Source organism: Condylura cristata, unplaced genomic scaffold, assembly GCF_000260355.1.
Source record: "Condylura cristata isolate star-nosed mole 26May11 unplaced genomic scaffold, ConCri1.0 scaffold00030, whole genome shotgun sequence".
Classification (NCBI taxonomy): Eukaryota; Metazoa; Chordata; class Mammalia; order Eulipotyphla; family Talpidae; genus Condylura; species Condylura cristata.
The window spans coordinates 21,627,027-21,645,793 of record NW_004567131.1 but is presented as its reverse complement, the minus strand read 5'-3'; the positions used below and the strand labels follow the sequence as shown (position 1 = coordinate 21,645,793).

The following is an 18,767-nucleotide window of genomic DNA, read 5'->3' as shown; positions in this document are numbered from 1 at the left end:
AGGAAGTATGTTTCTAAAATTCAGATGTTCTAATTTTAAATGCTATATGCATAGTTAATTCCCCATCATTTAAGTGGGAAAAAGTATAATGCATTGCATATCTATCTGTTCTAAAAATATAAGTAAAAACACCAAGAAAGGTATTGTTCGCTGTTGTGTTTGCAAGGGCCACATATTATTTTCTAAGTATGTATTTATTAATGCATACAAGAACGGGGTACAGGCCAGAGGAATGGGGGTGAGAGGTTTCACCAGAGACACAGTGGGAAACAGTACAGGCAGATCTACTGAAATACACTGTTGAGGCTCAGAGCAGTGGGCAGGTCAGGAGAGGTCTGCCTTGCCATGTGGGTCACCTCCCAAGGGCCACATATTTTAAGTCTGTGATGTCTATCACTATGAATAGTTGGTCTTTTTCAGTTTCCATTGTTGTCTTCCTTATACTAACATTACATATTTACAAGAACAAATGTAATAGTGAATACTTAAATGAGGTATTTGAAAACTTCTTCAACTATTTTTCAATCTGTTCTTCAAAGACAGCTCTCATTGCTCAACAATTCCCCTTTGTCCTCTCTTCTACTTACTTTACTTTGTCTCCCCAATTTTTATTACTAGGTGCACCTATTTTTCAAATTGTTCATAGACAAAATAACAATTGTATGTGAAAGACTGAAGAAATACATTCAGGGCAAATGCATAATAAATGTGGCTTGTAGTGCATTTGCTGCTAACCAAAGCATGAAATTTGAAAAAAATTGTTGTCAACCAATTGTATTTGGGATGTAATTTTTCATGTACAATGCACTGATCATAAAATATTACAGTGACTTATGGGTAAGTTAAATATATTTTCAATATAGTTATTAGTGCCTAGCCAACCCCTTCTCCCCAAAAAATTTAAAAAAAACAACAGAAAGATACAAGTATTCTATGTATTTGTTTAATGCTAGTTGTTAAAACCACATTAAACCAAATCAAACCATCACCTTTTGTGAATCTTAGTGCCATTTCCTTACTCTAATTATAAATATGAAGCCAGCAAACTTAGCAATTAGCTAGTTTAGATGTTTTGTGAAAACAATTTCTTGGAAATAGGAGAGGCAAAGGATTTCTAAACTCTTTCTCTGAACAATGGATAGAATAAGACATAAGAAAGACAAGGATACATATGATTTTAGTAAATTTTCAGAATACAAATAATTTTATAATATCACCAGAAAGGATGAGGGAAATGAGATTCCTGAAGGCTGACAGTATGCCAAGTGTGTCTGAAACATTTTATTATTATTACCTTAATTACCTTTCAACTCACTCAGAAGTAAAGCCAATTTAGACAAGGAAAATATGAATTTGACAGATTAATGGATCAGGCAACATTGTGTAGGTAATAAACAGGAGAATGATGCAAATTCATCCCTTACTCAAACAGAGGCATGTTGAAGTAAGCATATTTACTTCAACGAAAGTAAATTATAGAACCAAGTAAAATTAGCCTAACTTAGGACTCCGCTTGAGTTTGTAAGTCAACATTCTCTTCAACTTCTTAAACTAGTACCATATAGTTTAGGGAAATGAGTCATAGAAAAGAGGTGCTTATCTACTTTGTGTCCATTGCCAACATACATTGTTTCAGATGTATTTATTATCTTTTAAATATATTTTTTACATCATTCTTCATTTTGTACATTTTTCATCTCAGTTGTAATCCCCGTGGACTTCCCACCACAATTCACCCGTGTGCCATCCATTCTCTAAGTAAAATTTGGTTGTTTTATTCTACGATAAGCTTATAATTCATATTTGGAAATAACTGGATGATTTAAAATACATACACACACACACAGACACAAGTAGGACTTGATACCTGTCTTCATTATACTTAGAGTATTCATTAAATGTCTTCCAATAACATAAAGAACGTGATAGGGGTTATATTTGCATATGGACATTCAGAAGAGGAATCTTGACTTTTTTCTTATTAAAATTCATAAAATAGTTATTTTTACCCATCATCATTTAGCAATTAACAAAATTGCCATCAAAATAAGCTCTTAAATATAACTTTGAGTCTAGAGACTCAATAATAATTTAATATTCCTTTTGCTAATAAAATCCTGAGTCTTATTTAACTAATTAGAATCATTGATTCCAGATTCAGAAGCATCATCTTAAATATACACATTTTGCCTCCTCTTGTCATTTCTATTTTAAGGTATCTTTAATGGAGTTGTTAGTCTATGCACATTAATATAGATGAAAAGTCTGCATGAAATAGAGTCATTTCCAAAAGTTTAATGGATATAACAACTACTTGTGGAATGTAATAACACTTACCTTGTTTTAAGTGAATATCCCAAATGTTGTAGTGAGAAATTAAGATTCATAAAAATTTTTTAAATACATACATATTACTCATATCACAACAAAAATATTGTATTATTAAGGTATTCATAAGTGAACACTTTTGGAAGCAATTTTATGAGCAAAGGCTTACAGTTAATTTTTTTAGTTTCAAAATAATTTTTGTCTTCATGAAAGCAATGAATTACTATGTACTTAAGTCACTTTTTAATCTATCCCTTCCTTCCCACCTTGCACCTTATAAAAACAACAAACTAAATTAAAATGTACCTTTTGGAAGAGGCACTTCTTGTTCTTTCACGGAGTGATGGGATGGTAGACAACTCTTCGTAAGCACAATGTCATCCAGAGCAATGTCACCATGATGGCCTTGCCCAGTTCTCCCTTCAAATTCAAGGTAGAAGTCTTCATCACCAGACAGTGAGAGTTCTTTTCGCTGCCAGAAATTGCCTTGTTCTGCAGTAAGGTTTAGTAGAACCTTCTTTTGATCTGAGACTGATACCTGGATCAAGGTGAGTGATCCAATACCATTTCCATACATGTGATAATAAAAATTTATCTGCAAGCAAGAGTGGAAATATTTTATGTAATTAGTAAAATTAATTCCACTTTATTTCCAATTATATCACATTGCCTTTCCCTTTCTAAATGGAGGAAAAGTAAATCTGTGTATGTTATTGCTCTGTAAGTACTCTAACACTGAGTGAAGTTAGAAAGCCTTAAATCTTATTTTGTGATATATAGAAGAAAATGTTTAAGAATCAAAATCAAATTTCGTGAAGAAAATGAGCAAATTTTTTTCTATTATTTCTAAAAGCAGAATTTCTCAATAAAATCTCAAAGATCACTGTCAAAAGTGAACTTTTTTTTATCACATGTCTGGAATTATTTAAAAATCAGGCATTATATAAAAAGACTTTCCACAATTACAAAATGACAGGGACTGAAGAAGATAATGTTCAATTTTATAAGATAAATCATTTCTTCAGCAGAGTACTATTGCTTCTTCCAGTATATTCTTACACTCAAACTACTATTTCAGTTCTACAAAATCCTCAGGTTCAACTATATATAGCAAAACACTTAAGCTTTTGTCTTGTCATCTCTGTGAGTGAAGAAAAACTAATTGTGAGTGGTCTTCACACAGGAAAAACATTTTTGAAACACTAGTAACTATTATACTCTAGAGAAAAAAAAAGAACATACTTAAAAGGGTGAAGAATGTGATTAAACAATATATACAATACTTCCCTCCAAAAGCATCAACTAATAGGTAGTAAGTCTACCCAAACCTTCTAGCTGTAAAATTTTCAGATACTATTCAAACCATTTCTTCTATTGACTTACCTTTCCAATATGGCTTTAAAAACTATTGTGACCTGCTTAAGGAGAACTGGTAAAACCTAATGACATGATTTGTTAGAAAGAAAAACAAAAGGACCTGGGGCCAACATATTCAGATTAATAGGCACCCCAAAAATTTGTCCAGTGATGTAGTTCCCATGTTGGATCTCTTGCAGTCATAAGTATGGTCTGAGCCATGATCTGCCTTGTAATGTCTTGTGTAACAAATAAGACACATATAGCTTATGTAACAGTGGATACTTTACATTCTTCTTGAAGTCATTTTCTGTTGAGGCCATTAGGTAACAATGCAGATAAACATCACTTACATTTCTACAGAGAACAAGTGATGACAACATGATCTAGGCACAGGCCAATTCAAGAAAGTAATTCTACTAGGTTCTAAATTCTTCTGAATAATCATTTGCACTGGAAATTGCAAAATTACACAGAGGTTTGATTTCTTCCTTCATCAGTCTATATCCCTCCTGCCATTCTTAAACGGCAGAAAAATCTCAGAGTGGATGTTTTCTGCTTGAAGGTATCACATAGGTCAAGTGACAGGATTTTCACGAAAAGTTGGGGGCCACTCTGCTGACCTGATAAACATTTTCTATATATGAGAGACCCAATCATTCCAGTGTGACCTTTCCTTACTTCTTTGTATTCAATCTATATCATAAATATTCATAAAATGAACCATTCATCATTAATTTTTTGACATTTCTTCTAGGCATACTTCATTATTCTCACACAGTTGTTTAAACAGTGGGGACTGCAGTTCTGGGAGTAAAAAAATTATTGATGGATGAAATCTTTAGTTGCTAGTTTGGGGGAAAAATCTTATCAGCATTTTCAGAAGAAGTATCTAAATAGTAAAGCTTATAAACAAAACTGGAATTTTATACATTTAATGATTAATTTTTAATTAGCTTCCTAAGCCTAAAATTATGTTGCATCTTTCAAAATAGCATGAATACACAGAGATAGATTTACAGTTATAGACGCAACATATATAAAATCAAGTATTTGGGGGATTTCACTTTGAGGAATATCAAGTGATTTGGAAGGTAGTGAAAACAGAAATATATTTGATTAGAACTCAGCTTCTTGCCACAGTAGTTAAAGTTTAATATTATTCTGTATGATTTGTTACATATATTCTACACTGCTAGAGTTTAGACTTTAGAGTTATCTGTCTAAAACTCTCATTTGATCATGACATGCTTCCAGGAAATGTTGTCCATCAAGCATACCTGAGGAGAGAGATCAGTCCCTGGTAGTTAAAATATGAAATTAAGATGACATAGAAAACACCTATGACAAACTAAAGTTGTAACATACATTAACTCTGTGACAGTGATAGATTACTTTGACACAGAGGGACAAGTATCTGTAATCAGTGAATGTACAATTGGGGAGATTATGAGCATAGATTTTGAGTCTCTTTGCCAGGGTTAGTGCTCTACTGTGGAGGTAGGTATATAAACTATTATAATTTGAAAATAATAAAGATTTCAATCATGATATTGTCCCTCAATCTGATTCTTTAATAAGCTAGCAACTTTCTGAATACAAATTTAATCTGCTGGCCTGCCCTGGTGGCACAGCGGGTTAAAGCACAGCACTGAGAATCTAAAGCCTCTTCCTCATGAGTTTGATTCCAGCCTGTCCCGGAGGTGACCACATGGCATGGCAGACCTCTCCTGACCCGCCAGCTGCTCCCCTCAGCAGTGTACTTCACAGATCTGCCTGTTCTGTTCCCACCTCTGTCTCTGGTGAAGCCTCTCGCCGCCCCTGAGCCTCTGGCCTGTACCCCAGTTCTGTATGCACAAATAAATAAATCTTAAAAACAACAAAACAAAAAACAAATTTACTCTGCTTATGGTGTTCAGACATTGGGAAACATGCTAGTCAGAATATGTGAATTCATTATTCAATTTATCTATATATCTATAATATATAGAGACACATTTATTTATATATTAGTCAATCAGTTAATCAACCAGCTAGATTCTTATGCAGTCATCTCTGAGAGCTTAATTTATATCACATGTAAAGTTGAATCCATTTCCTTGCTACCTGTCTCAAATCCTATGAGGCATAAAAACACAATCCAGCAATCTATAAATAGGGAAAAGTAGAAGCTACTGTAAATACACAGTGATTCTCTGAGGCTGCTATAAGCCTGTTCTCTGAGCAATTCAGTTTTCTTTACACTTTTATTACTCTATGAACATCTTCTGCAGGCATCCACAGAATGGTCCTGTCATCTTTTCTTCCTGCCCATAGAAGTCCTTTTAGGATCAAGTTCAGTCTTCCCTTTTCCCTGAAGAATCTTAAACTATTTTATCATGGCTCCAACTATCTCTAATATTAATTCCTAGAAATATTTCTGTACTACCTGTTTATTATTTGTCTAATAATGAAATTCCCATAATTCTAATAGGTACGGAACTTACATGAAAGTTGTTGGTAGTTTATTTTTTCTTTACTGTACCATTCATGGCTATGGGTGAAAATTTTCAATGGATCACACAATTTCAGCACATATGGAATTGATCTACAGCATAGCTCCTCCCCTACTATGCATACTTGATGCTTTCCCTTGCTCCTTCCACTACAAAACTGAATACATCAAACCCACTGTTGCTTATCCTGGCTATTCCATTTTGTGTATCTGACTTTTCCCTATCAGCATTCGCTCACAGTATAGCTGCTTCCTCTCCATACCTTGCAGTTTTTGCTTCTTCTACTTATAACCGGAGATGAAATTCTGGCTGTTCTCATGGGCTGCTGAGGAAACAAGCTCTTGATAAAGATGTAATGACCAGAAGAATCTCGCAAGGTATGGTCAGCAGCTGGTTCTGTGCCGACAGATGGGACACTGCTAGGTTTCAGAATCCATTCAAAGTCGTCATCCTGCGCCTGCTCCCAGGAACAAAGGTCAAACTCAAAATCACAGCGTTCACTGGATGGACCTGGAAAATATTTCCCAATTGAAAGTAGAAAGAGGCAATTAACCGACACTAAGACAAGCGTTACAAAATTATAGTGATCCCACCACATCATATAACATCAAAATCTACATTATTATCTTAACAGACACATTAAAGTAGAATATTTTCATTTGTTACATACACACATCTATTTCCATGAATGTGTGACTTTATTTCTCCACATAGATGACTCCAGTCACAAAATAAATAAGAAAATATTTAGCATTGCAGACATTTTCTCCTCCAAATACCTATTTGAACAAAGTAATTTATGTCTCTCTTCTCATTTCTGCTTCTCAGGTCTTTGTAGGGAATTTGGGCAGTTTATAGTCTACAGAAGAGTTTGAAATGGGAAATGGTGCCTAAAGCAAAAATTATCAGAAATCATTATATTATTTTAATTTGTTTAGAAGTCTGAGATCAAGGTGTCAAGCTCTCTCTGATTGCTGTAAGGGAGAATACATTCTTGCTTCTTTTCAGCTTCTGTTGGTTAACAACCACCTGAGCATTCCTTAGTCATGAACACTTTACTCCAATCCATGGTGTTCTCTGTGTGTGTTCACATCCTCTTCCTTCTATGGGTGTTTATGTTCATATTCCTCTCTTCTTATAAGGACAGCAGTCACTGAGTTAAGGATCAGTTAATGAGGTATTGCTTCACTCTAATTTATCAGACCTGCAAATCCTATTTCCAAATAAGATTAGAGTCACAAGTTCCAGGTGGCCAATGTTTCGGGAAGAAATAATACACCCCAAGACCAGAATGTTTAATCATATCATTAGAAAATAATAATAATTTGACATTTTTTATTTTACTTTGTGTCTTACATGTTCATAGAGTATCAGTCATAGAGTATCAGTCATATTAATGGTATTCTTACATAATCTTGACTTTAATGGAAATAATTCCATTGTTTGCTTGCTTAATTTGATAGATCATATCGAATATGTTTAAATGCCATTGTAGGAATATTATCCAACATGGTTTAAAACTTAAATATTTTTAGCCCTATCACTTTATATTTTTCAGTGATTTATTTAACGACATTAATAGTTTACTACATTAAGACACTCTAAATTTTCTAAAAGCCTCATCTCAAAGTGCTTAGTTATTTTTTAACTGGAGTTAGTTTGCTGGTATTTCCAATTTTGCACATTTACATTCACAGGGCATTTGAATGATAGTTCTCTTATCTAATTTTTGGAACCTTCACTATCAGTGATATATTAACATCATAAAATAAAGTATTTCATTTCATATGGCTGAAATAGTTCTTTGGACATTATCAATTCATTAAAATGCTATAGAATTCAACAGCATCTATCCCAGGAGACAAAATTGCAGGACATACATTATAACTTCATTGATAGTTAATGGTCTATTCAGGATTTCTGCTTCATTAGTTAATTTTGGTCATTTTTCTCCAAAAAATAATTAACCATTTCAACCTAGCATTTATCTGTCTTTGTATACTCTTGGGTTAACATGTCAACCTTTATTTATATGTCCTCCTTTTTTAAAATTAAAAAATCGGTGTATTTTTATCTACTTTGAAAAGTGGTATTCACTTGTATTTGTAGTTTTGTCTTGTCTTTTTGTTTTCCAAATCAGTACTTCTTTCTTCTGATTTGTTTACTATTATTTTATATTTTGTGACTTCTATTTTGAAAATAATTTTAGAATTATAGAAAAGTTACAAGAACAATATAAATATCTCCCATGTACCCTTTAATAAAATTGCAAGTGTCTGTATTTTCCCCACTGGTCTATCCATCTATGGATGGATATCTACACAGGTTTTTTTTTTTTTTAAATAGTGAGAAGTATGCTCATTATTATGCTCTTTTATCTTCATGTTTATTTCCTATAAAGAAGGATGTGTTCCACTGTAGCCACAGTAAGATCACAAAACCAAAAAAAAAAAAAGAAAGAAAATAATAACAGTACTAGTATCTTAATCCATCGCCCATATTTAAATTAATCAATATTTATGTTCTACATGGGTATCTTTTCCTCAGTTAAGAATAACACCCAAGATCACATTTTGTACTTGTCATGAATCTTTAGTATCTTATCAGCAAGAATTTTTCTTCCTTTATCTTCTTTAGCCATGTTATATTCTGTGAGGACAAGTGAGTCATCTGATCCTTACAATTACATTCAGGTCATTCATTTTAACAAATTTACCACAGAAGTAATCAGAACCTTCTCTGTACACAATATCAGGAGGTACAATATTGATTGTACCTTGATATTTAGTTTGAATTATTGGTTAAGATGGAGTCAGTCACATTTCTCCACTACAAAGTAATTCTTTTTACCTAAATAATTACTCACTTATATACAAATACTTGGGACTGCAAAAATAGGTTGTCCTCATCAAATATTCAGTGATAAATATGCTATTTACGTGGTAAAAAGAAAAAAAAAAAACAAAACTCCGAATGAGTCTCTGTATCAATGACAAATGACAAAGTTTAAATAAGTTGTGGGTTCTCAGATCCATACTGTTTTCCTTTAATCTATGTCCTCTACTTTATATACTATTTTTATTATGAAGTAAAAATAACATTTGATTTCTCTGCCAAATTGTGCTTTTGGAGTATATATTGATTTACAGAAAATTAAAATAGCAGCTTAAGTGGATCCAAATGCTGTAGGAAGTAAGGACAGGATGAAGTAATTGATTGCTGATGAGCCTCTACAGTGCTGGTGAGATGTGTGGTGAGAGAAGACTGCTAGCTCATACAGATCTTTGTTCCTGAGTCATGGAGTCAGAGGAGCTGAGAAGTCATATGTTCCAGTGTGTGAACCAAATAAGAGGAAGGGCCCTCTCATGGCCCCACACGCTGCCCTGAGGCCCTCCTTCTCTTGGCTGGTGCCCTCTGTCCCACTTCACACGACAAGTCCACTGGAAATAGAAATCACTAAAATTGAGAGTCTTCTCCATAGAATTGCCTTATTTCTTGCAACTGAAAAGAATACAAGCAAGCTGATGAAGACTGTAGGCATCATGGTATACTTAAAAATGAGACTCCTGCTTTAAAGATTTTGAATTATTTCTTTAGGTAAATCTAAGGTTAGCCTTTTCCCATAAGTTAATTTCAAAAGTGATTACCATAGTAATTAAAAAGAAATCCTACCTTACTGTGAGGGTTAGTGCCTAACAAAAATGTGTAGCAGGTAATTTTCATTTATAAAGAATATTTTTTCCTCCATCATATATAGTCCTTGGAAATGCATGACCTAATGTAATCATAAGGATCATATATAGTTCTTGGAAAGAGTTCAATCTTTTCGTTCTGTATGTTATTCCTGGGTGGCATATTTCTATCTTATGATATTTTGGAAATTTTCTTAAAGTTGTGATACCTTTAATTAACCCCCCCCCAAAAAAAATACAAAAAGTGAAAAAAAAAAACTGAAAATAAGCCTAAATTCTTGATTGGGTGTCACACTTCTGAAGTTGGTTGCTATGGTGGTTTTTAATTTTCTTTCAATCTGGTTCTTCTGGGTTTAATTAGCGCATCCACGTTTACAGTATACAAAGGATAAATAAAACCACTCATAATTCATATAGCAGATTATAAGAGTATTATAATTAAAAATAACATTTAAGACCAGGAACGTAGTTGAATTTTTAAAGTACACAATGAACATAAGTAAATACATAAAAAAAATCATGCATGACAATAGTGAATACCAAAATTTGGCCTTCTTTCAGTGTGTGTTCTAACATTTTTTTTACTTACTGTAGGGAACTTAAAAAGTTTTTTCTTCCAATGTAATATCTGAATTTAATTTTTTTTCTCTCTACCCACACTGAAATGAGTAGCACCACTGTCTGACCTCCAGTATATCATCATCCTTTCTCAAACACAGATTGAATTCTTAGAATACCCATAATATTGGAATCCAAATACAAAGAGTTCAAGCAAACTCTAATAAGAAATAAGTTGATATTCTAATTACTAGGAAAATGTGTTAAGTCATATTTTGGGAAGTATATTATTGTTAATGATATTAATAAAACTCAAAAGCATAATATCTGCTTTGTTTGACAGATAAATGTATATGTTTGTGAGATAGTTAAATGGAGATGGAAATGAAAAAAATATAAAAGCACTTGGCACAGAAAATAACTTAAAAAATAGCATAAAATTGTCTTAAATATTAATGTAAAATTCAAGATTAGTCAATCATCTTTGTACAGTTCATATATTATTAATAAATAAGAAATAATTCATAACTGAAGGACTAGTTAAATGATATAAATAGGATTTTTATGACTTTTTAAAAGATCCATTTTTAAACAAAGATGTCATGATAGCTTAGGCAGGCAGTGAACCATAAACTAGGATCAACTTTGCCAGTACCAATGTTATCTGCTTTGATAAAAACTTCACCATTCCTGTAGGTAACTTCTAAAAAAAGCACTAAGGTATGTCCTACTTACCCCTCAGGACTTCTGTGAAGTAAAAAAAGCACTAAGGTATGTCCTACTTACCCCTCATATAGAGATTAGTACATAAAAGAATCTTGAAAGTTAGAAGTTCTATAAAAAATATCTTACTGAACTTGTTGATATTACAGATTTAGTTTAAAGTGGTAAGAAAAAGATCAGACACTAGTAATCTAGCTCAGAAAGTATTACTAGTGGTGGTAGAAGTGAACAATTTGTATTCACTTCATTTGCAATGAAATGGAGCAATAATTATACTTTTTTTTCAGTTGCAGAGATTTGCTTGAATGAGTACATATGGTCCATTTAGCTAAGACAACTTTAATATGTAATAAGTGCTGCTTATTATGAGTTGTTCTCCCCTCAAAATATTAAACACCTGATTTAGATCTCCTTGAGATCATTTTATATAATGCATATATTACTTGGGTATTAATATATTTGATTTTTAATAAGTTACATCTCATAAGTGACACAAAGTACTGAAGCTCGTCTACAAACTTGAATTGACTTTGGTGAATGTTTTGCTTGTTTTATTTTTTGCCCCAAAACCATCTTTCATAGGAGAAATACTTATTTCTATTCTATCCTTGACGGCACCTGTTTTCCAGTTTATCTTCAATTACCTCACACACACACACACAGTGCCATTGACCAGTTTTAAGTGAATTATATTTCTATGTTAAGTATGCTAGGAGAAAGAAGTACATTTAAATAGCTAAATCAATGTCTCTGTCTTGACTTGCCAGCTGTACCTACTCTGTATGCTTTAGAAAAGAGGTCAGTCATAGGAGACAAAGGCAAAGGGAAGAAAATGGAACCCTACTACTTACTGCAAATGAAAGCAGCTTCATCGGAATTATCAGCACAATCATTCACAAAATCACACAGCTTGTTTTCTGCAATGCAGTGTTTGTTAGCACATGTGAATTCTTGAGCAGTACATTTTCTTTCTGGGCTAAGAAGAGGGGAACAACCTAGAAATGAAATATCATCCACAGCTACATCTCCCATGTAGCTGATACCACGTTTTGCTCTGAAAATAATCTAAAAGGGAAAAAAAAAGACAACTTAAATTGAAATTAAATGCTCAATATAAGAAATTATAACTTTTTACTAGGATTATTGAGCCCAAGAAAACACAGGTACACAAAAGGTACTCAAGTGTCTGGATTACATTTAAACATTTAAATATGTGATATAATGCTCTGTGAATAAGAAACTCAATGAGTGTTTCATTATTAATGTGTTTATCTGCTATCCCACAGATACAATTTCAGTTGCCTGTCATGTCCAATTGATCAAGTCCTCATTTACATCCCAATGCTCCTTTCTATGTGGTTAAGATTCATTCCATAGACTTCAACACTGAAAGTGATTAAACTGTTTTAGAAGAGTAATTATGATACAAATTTTCTCCAGTGGAATAGAATCAAGGTCAATTATTTTGGAAAATTTTGGAAGAAATGTAGCACAGCAGTTAGAACCCTGACTTAGAGCTGATTTGATGTGTTTAAAGCCCATGTCTGCCAGTGTGTGATGATGAAACTAGGGTATGGTAACTTCCAGGTATTTGTATACTCTCTTCTATAAAATGGGAGAAGATAGTAGTATTCACCTTATACACTTATTGTGAAAACTAAAGGATTTTAAATATATTTAAATTCATAGATAGCACTTAACACCTGGTAAGTACTATGTGTGTGTTTATTCTAGTTATGCATTTTTTATAATTAAAGATGAAATATAAATTTGAGGGTTCCTAAATAAAACTCTAAAAACTAATCAGTAATGATGATTCATCATATACTTTCTAAAAATATGTTACATTTTTACTCGAAGTTTAAAGGCACTCATCTTCCTGAGGCTAAAGAGAATGGTAGAGTGAAAATGGAAGAGTCACAAACAGTATATCTAACTAATTATTCTGTCTCCAGTGCAGTAAAAGGTGTTTAGCACATAGTCAGTGCATGGGTTTTTAATTGAAGGAATGTCTAACATCAAATACTCACAACCCATTCATATTTAGTTTTAAGATTCAAACATGGTATAATTTGGAGTGCTTAATATTTCTCCCTCTTAAAAAATCCCTTTTAATGTTATCTTGAACATAGTTTTGCTGTGAAAATAATATGTTTGCACAGGACTAGTTAAGAATTCAGGGCACAGAGAGTAATAGTCTTTGCACGAGTTTGATCCCTGGCCAGCAAGCTGACCCACATGGCACAGTAGACCTCTCCTGACCTGCCAGCTGCTCCCCTCAGCAGTTTATTTCAGTTAATCTGACTTTCCTGTTCTCCATTCTGTCTCTGGTGATCCTCCCACCCCTGCAGCTCTGGCCTGTACACCAGTACTTGTATGCATATGTAAGTAAAAAGTAAATCTTGCTTAGAAAAAATTTCAATGCGGGAGGGAAGCTTATGACTGGCAGGTGCACAACCATTAGATATTCTTGCTGAGAAGTCCTGTTGCTTCTGCTAAAACATCTGGGGGTTTGAACAATCACACCTTTTTAATGATAAATTTCACATTGTGTAAGGTGGTTAAATGCTTTCCAATCTTTTCTTCTTCAGGTTAAACTTAATTTGTATCAATTTCCTAAATTATCTACAAATAACAAGAAAACTAGAGTTGAGGTAGAGGCTAAAAATTCATGTAGATTTTATCCTACTCTTAGAATCTACATGAAGAAAACTAGCGCCACATATTTTTTGAATCAAGTAAGCTATTGTGTTTATTAAGATTCAGTAACACAATGTACTTTAAAAAGTTTGGATTTTTAATCAGAGTTGAAATAAATTAATGTTATTGTTGTTGGTTCTATGGTCTTTGACAATATATTTGTAAAATAGGGTAGAGGAATTATTTCTATACCTATGAAGCTGATTGTGGAATGAAGAAGGTACTTGTCATTAAAACTAAATGTTTTTGGAAGAACGGTTATATAATTAAGAGGCATCCAGACATTATGAAACTATAAATTTCTTATAGAAAACTTCAGATGGAATTGTAAGATTACATGCAACATGTAAGAGAGGAATAGGTAAACAAGAAAACTGAGTGGAAGAAAGAAATTAGGATTAAAGAAAACAATCAGAAAACCCAACCATAACCTAATTATTGGATTACCAACCTGTATATGTAAGTGAACACCTAAAAATACTTCTACTTTTTTCCACTGTGCACCTTGCTGTCCACTCTGAGCCCACAATTTAGAAGTAACATTATCTTTTTGGCTTAGTACCTGCAGAAATAAACCAAGTAACAAGTATGAAATATTTTGCCTTGATAAATTTTAAACATGTAGAATTTTCCCAATATTTTTATTTTAATATCAACATTATATCTCTGAGACAAAACCTGAGACATATTTCATTAGATAGCTTTGTTTTCCATAAAATACTGTATCCCCTGGGTACCTAACAAGCTCTGTGTAATAAAGGTGTACTTGAGTATTTGTCAATCTAGTCTGATAGTATCTGGACACCATTTAATTAAGAACTCAACTATATTAGCTTTTCAAAATATGACAGCAGTAGCAACTGGAAACATATATTAAATAACCTTCATGTAACTGAGTGAAAAGCACAGAATTACTTACTAAAATATTATTTTAAGAATACTCTTCTTCATCCTCTTAAATTCAGAAGGGACAGTGAAGTTAAAATGGGAGCCCATTCAACTTTGACAGCACCTTTGAATGATCTGATATACTGTACCAATGAGCTCTCCCTACTCAATAGCCTTTAAATCAACAAATTCATAGAGGTACTATAACCGAATTCTTTGGAAAAATTCTGATTAGTCTCAACAGACAAACTCTCATGGCTCTCACTTTCACAAAATATGTCATTAATAAAGTTAATGAAGACTAAGGTTGAGCAGAGTACTTTCATACTTTATTTTTATTTCTTCCTTTCTAAGTCTATGTATTACCACTTTAATTATTTGATAGTTATGTATTACCACTTTAATTATTTGATAGTTACTTAAGAAATGTTGATATTGTTTTGTATTTTAACTAATAATACTGTTATTTTCAAAAAATTTAAAAATTTATTTCAGAAAACTGATGTCCATCACCACAAAAAAAATATAACAGTAAAATCATTCTCATTTTTCAGATGAAAACCCTTATTTTGTATAAAATTATTTTAAAGAGCCAATGCAAAACAAATAATAATTTGTAACTTTAATTTACCACTAAACATGCACATGCACATATAACAAAGTGAATACTTCTAAAACTTTTTTGTCGGGGACTGAGACCAGGACCTTGCCTCCTATGCACAAAACAACACTTGATTGGAACTTAGGGTAAACATCCTGGTTGAGAATGCAGCACACCCGAATCCCTTCCCCCACTCTCTTTCCCTTCCCCCACTCTCTTTCCCTTCCCGCTCAGCAAGCTTTGGCGCCAAAGAGACAAAGAGATGACAATGGATCCCTCCCCTCAAACCCATTGGCCTTTAAGACATTAAACCACCAGACCACCGCCTGCCTGTACTTCTGTGCCGCCCTCAGGTATATATATATGACTGTTGTAAGAATAAAGCTCTCTCGCACGTGTCTCCATCTTTGCCTTCTTCCTCGCACTGTCCCTGGGGCTCTACCCCCTCGCCTTGCTGGTCAAGTCCCCCCCCCCCCGCACTTTTTTTAAGAAGTTGTACCTATAATAAAGACATTTCTTCCAAATTGAACTATAAATTCAACATTTTTCCAATTTAAAAACAAAAAGCTTTTTGAAATAGGAAATTTTGTCCAACAATTACTTGGAAAAAATAAAAATTTAATATGACCAAGAAAATCCTAGAATAAGACAATGATAAAAATCTAGTATAGAAAATAAAGTCAATGGGAATGAAGTGGAAGGAGCTATTCTGCAGTCTATTTTTCTTTTTTTATTGGAGGGGAAAATGAGCATAGAACCCAGGTCCAATCCCTTAAGAAGATACCAGAAAGAGAATTTCAGGTAAATAAATTAATGGGTATTTGAGAAGGGGAGTACGTCTTGATCAATGGCAGTTTTATCAAAATATATGCTCTGTCTAAAATTGCTCATGGGAAACAATTCTGGAATTTAGGAATTTCTTTTTCAGACTAGATTTCCTGGAAAATATCACATATGCTATAAAACTGAGGATAAATGGAGTCAGCTTTTTCTGTGTAAATGCCATACCTATGAATATTTCTTACTGACTTTATGTTTCATTGAAGGCATGCCAACCACACCATTTTGAAACTGTTGAGAAGACAGATGTAGGGATCACTTTAAGATTCAGAAACTCACCATGCTTTGTCTATTAATTTTGTTCTAAAAGAAGCCACTCCACTCCATTTAGAGAAAAAATTAGTTCCAGGAAGAAAGCAAGACCAACACAAGGTGAGTCTAGAACATTTTCTCAGTTTGAATGGAAGAAAATGCTCAAGCAATTTGAAAACTACCACTGAAGAATAGCATCACCAGGGCGCTCTCTGGTGGCAAAACAGGTTAAAGCCCACAGCACTATGAAGCTATTGGCAGCCACTGCAGTACAATTTCCATCTCCACAAGGGAGGTGATCCACATGTCATGGCAGACATCTCCTGCCTGCTGCTCCCCTCACCAGTGTACTTCATCAATCTGCCTCTTCTGCTCCCCACTCTCTCTTGTGAATCCTCTCGCCCTCTGCACCTCTGGCCTGTACTGCAGTTCTTATAAGCATAAATAAATAAATCTTTTAAAAATGATATTACCAGCATCAGAGACAAAAATATATATTTGAATATTGCCAATGTATATAATCCATCATTTGACTGTATTATTCTCAGAACACTGATCCTGAAACCTCTGTGAAACATTTCATGTGTAAAGCATATTACACAGAAGCTGTAACCTCAGAATAAAAACTAATCATAAATTGGATAGTAAATATATACATATGCATCCTAGTAGCTATTCAAGTCAATTTTGCTAAAGATTTTTTTCAATCAGACTATTTTGAAATTAGTGAGATATTGGTAACTGATACATATTAACATACCACATTAATAATACAAAGTATACACTATGAATGTTCAAAGAGAAAATTCATAAAATGCAACCTGTAAGCAGTACCTGGAGAGAGCCAACTGTGGCACCATTCATATGAGTCCAAAATACCAGGGTACATTGAGGTCCTGTACGTGAAATAATAGGTGTGAGGATGTCAGCCGAGTCACCGAAGATTCCATTTGAGCTATCAGCATAGAGGTACCAGCCATCCGTAGAGTTTCTGGGGAAGATACAGTGGGGTTATCAGGTACAAAAAGAAGAAAATCATAAAACACTTTGTCACTGACCATATTTTAATGTTCTATAATATTTCCTAAAGGAATTTACATTTTATAGTATAATGATAGCCTTCAGCAAGAATAAACTTAATACTATTTTGATTTTGAATTCATGGTCCTTGTAATGACACCAGTTGGTACACTGTGCACAAATTACAGTAAAAGCTAGAATTTCCGGGGTTAATATTGAATCACTGGCTTTTCTTTTTTAAATAATTATTCTGTGAATTCTATAATCAGCTTTGTAGAATTTATTTTCATGTGGGTAAAATGAGAGCCTGAGGCACTGAATACCTTTACAAGAGGCATATTAAGAAGGAAATATATGAAAAATTAAAGCATGAAAAAGAGAACAAAAACTTGCCTGGAGTTGTACTCTTAGGTCTAAAAGACTTTCAGATTCAAATTATTCTCTATTAATTTAAGTCAGCTTTACATAAATATGGATTAAAAATAAACAAGGAAAATAACTAACTCAGTCCTGACCTGATCCATGTTATATATTAAATAAGTGGTAGTTGTGAATTAGTTGCTGTAAATAGATAAGGTGTTTAGTGTCCTATAAACCACAGGGCATATGAGTTAAGAATATTTTTTTAAGATTTATTTATTTATGCATATAGAACTGGGGTACAGACCAGAGGTGCAGGGGCAGTGAGAGGATTCACCAGAGCCACAGTGGGGAGAAGAACAGGCAGATAGATGAAGTACACTGCTCAAGGGAGCAGCGGCTGGGACAGGCAAGGTCTGCTACACCACGTGGATCATCTCCTGGACCTGTATAGAACTCACACTGGCTGCAGTTAGCTTACAGTACTGTTCCCTAACCTGTTGAACCACCAGGGATAGCCTGAGTTAAGATTATTTTTAAAAGGCAGAATTATTAATTTGTCTGAATTGTGGCTTAATGACTAAATACTTCCAGATTACATCAGTCCCTAAAGAGGAATATGACCTTTACTAGTTCATAGATAACTAAAATCAAATAACCTGCCAGTGGTAATCTCCCTGGTGAGAAGTGAACCAGGTCTCAGTTTAAATCCATCTCCACATGGTTTACACTTTAGCTTTCCTCCAGTGTGGTATCTGAACTCACAGCATCACCTGGTTCAACAAGCTAGGAGCTTATTTCAAATGATGGGAGCCTCTATCTCAGACCTACTGAGTTAGGAACTCAGGGATAAAAAAGGTAATCTACCTAGAAAATACCTCAGTTTATTAAGGTGAGTCAGGATTCTCCAGTGCAATTCTTACTGTTTCATTATTAATAGGGTTGGGGGGGGGG

General features: G+C 33.6%; 1 protein-coding gene across 1 annotated transcript in view; it reads right to left on the bottom strand.

Annotated features, from left to right (window-relative positions):
• The window catches only part of MALRD1 (MAM and LDL receptor class A domain containing 1), a 336,021-nt gene that overhangs the window by 196,483 nt on the left and 120,771 nt on the right, over positions 1 to 18,767 (bottom strand). The window contains exons 23-27 of the mRNA XM_012731266.1: positions 17,268 to 17,424; positions 14,304 to 14,414; positions 12,004 to 12,217; positions 6,442 to 6,689; positions 2,635 to 2,923 (exon numbers count right to left, since the gene is read on the bottom strand). Coding sequence (XP_012586720.1) covers positions 2,635 to 2,923; positions 6,442 to 6,689; positions 12,004 to 12,217; positions 14,304 to 14,414; positions 17,268 to 17,424 — 1,019 coding nt within the window. The remainder of the gene's footprint in view (positions 1 to 2,634; positions 2,924 to 6,441; positions 6,690 to 12,003; positions 12,218 to 14,303; positions 14,415 to 17,267; positions 17,425 to 18,767) is intronic.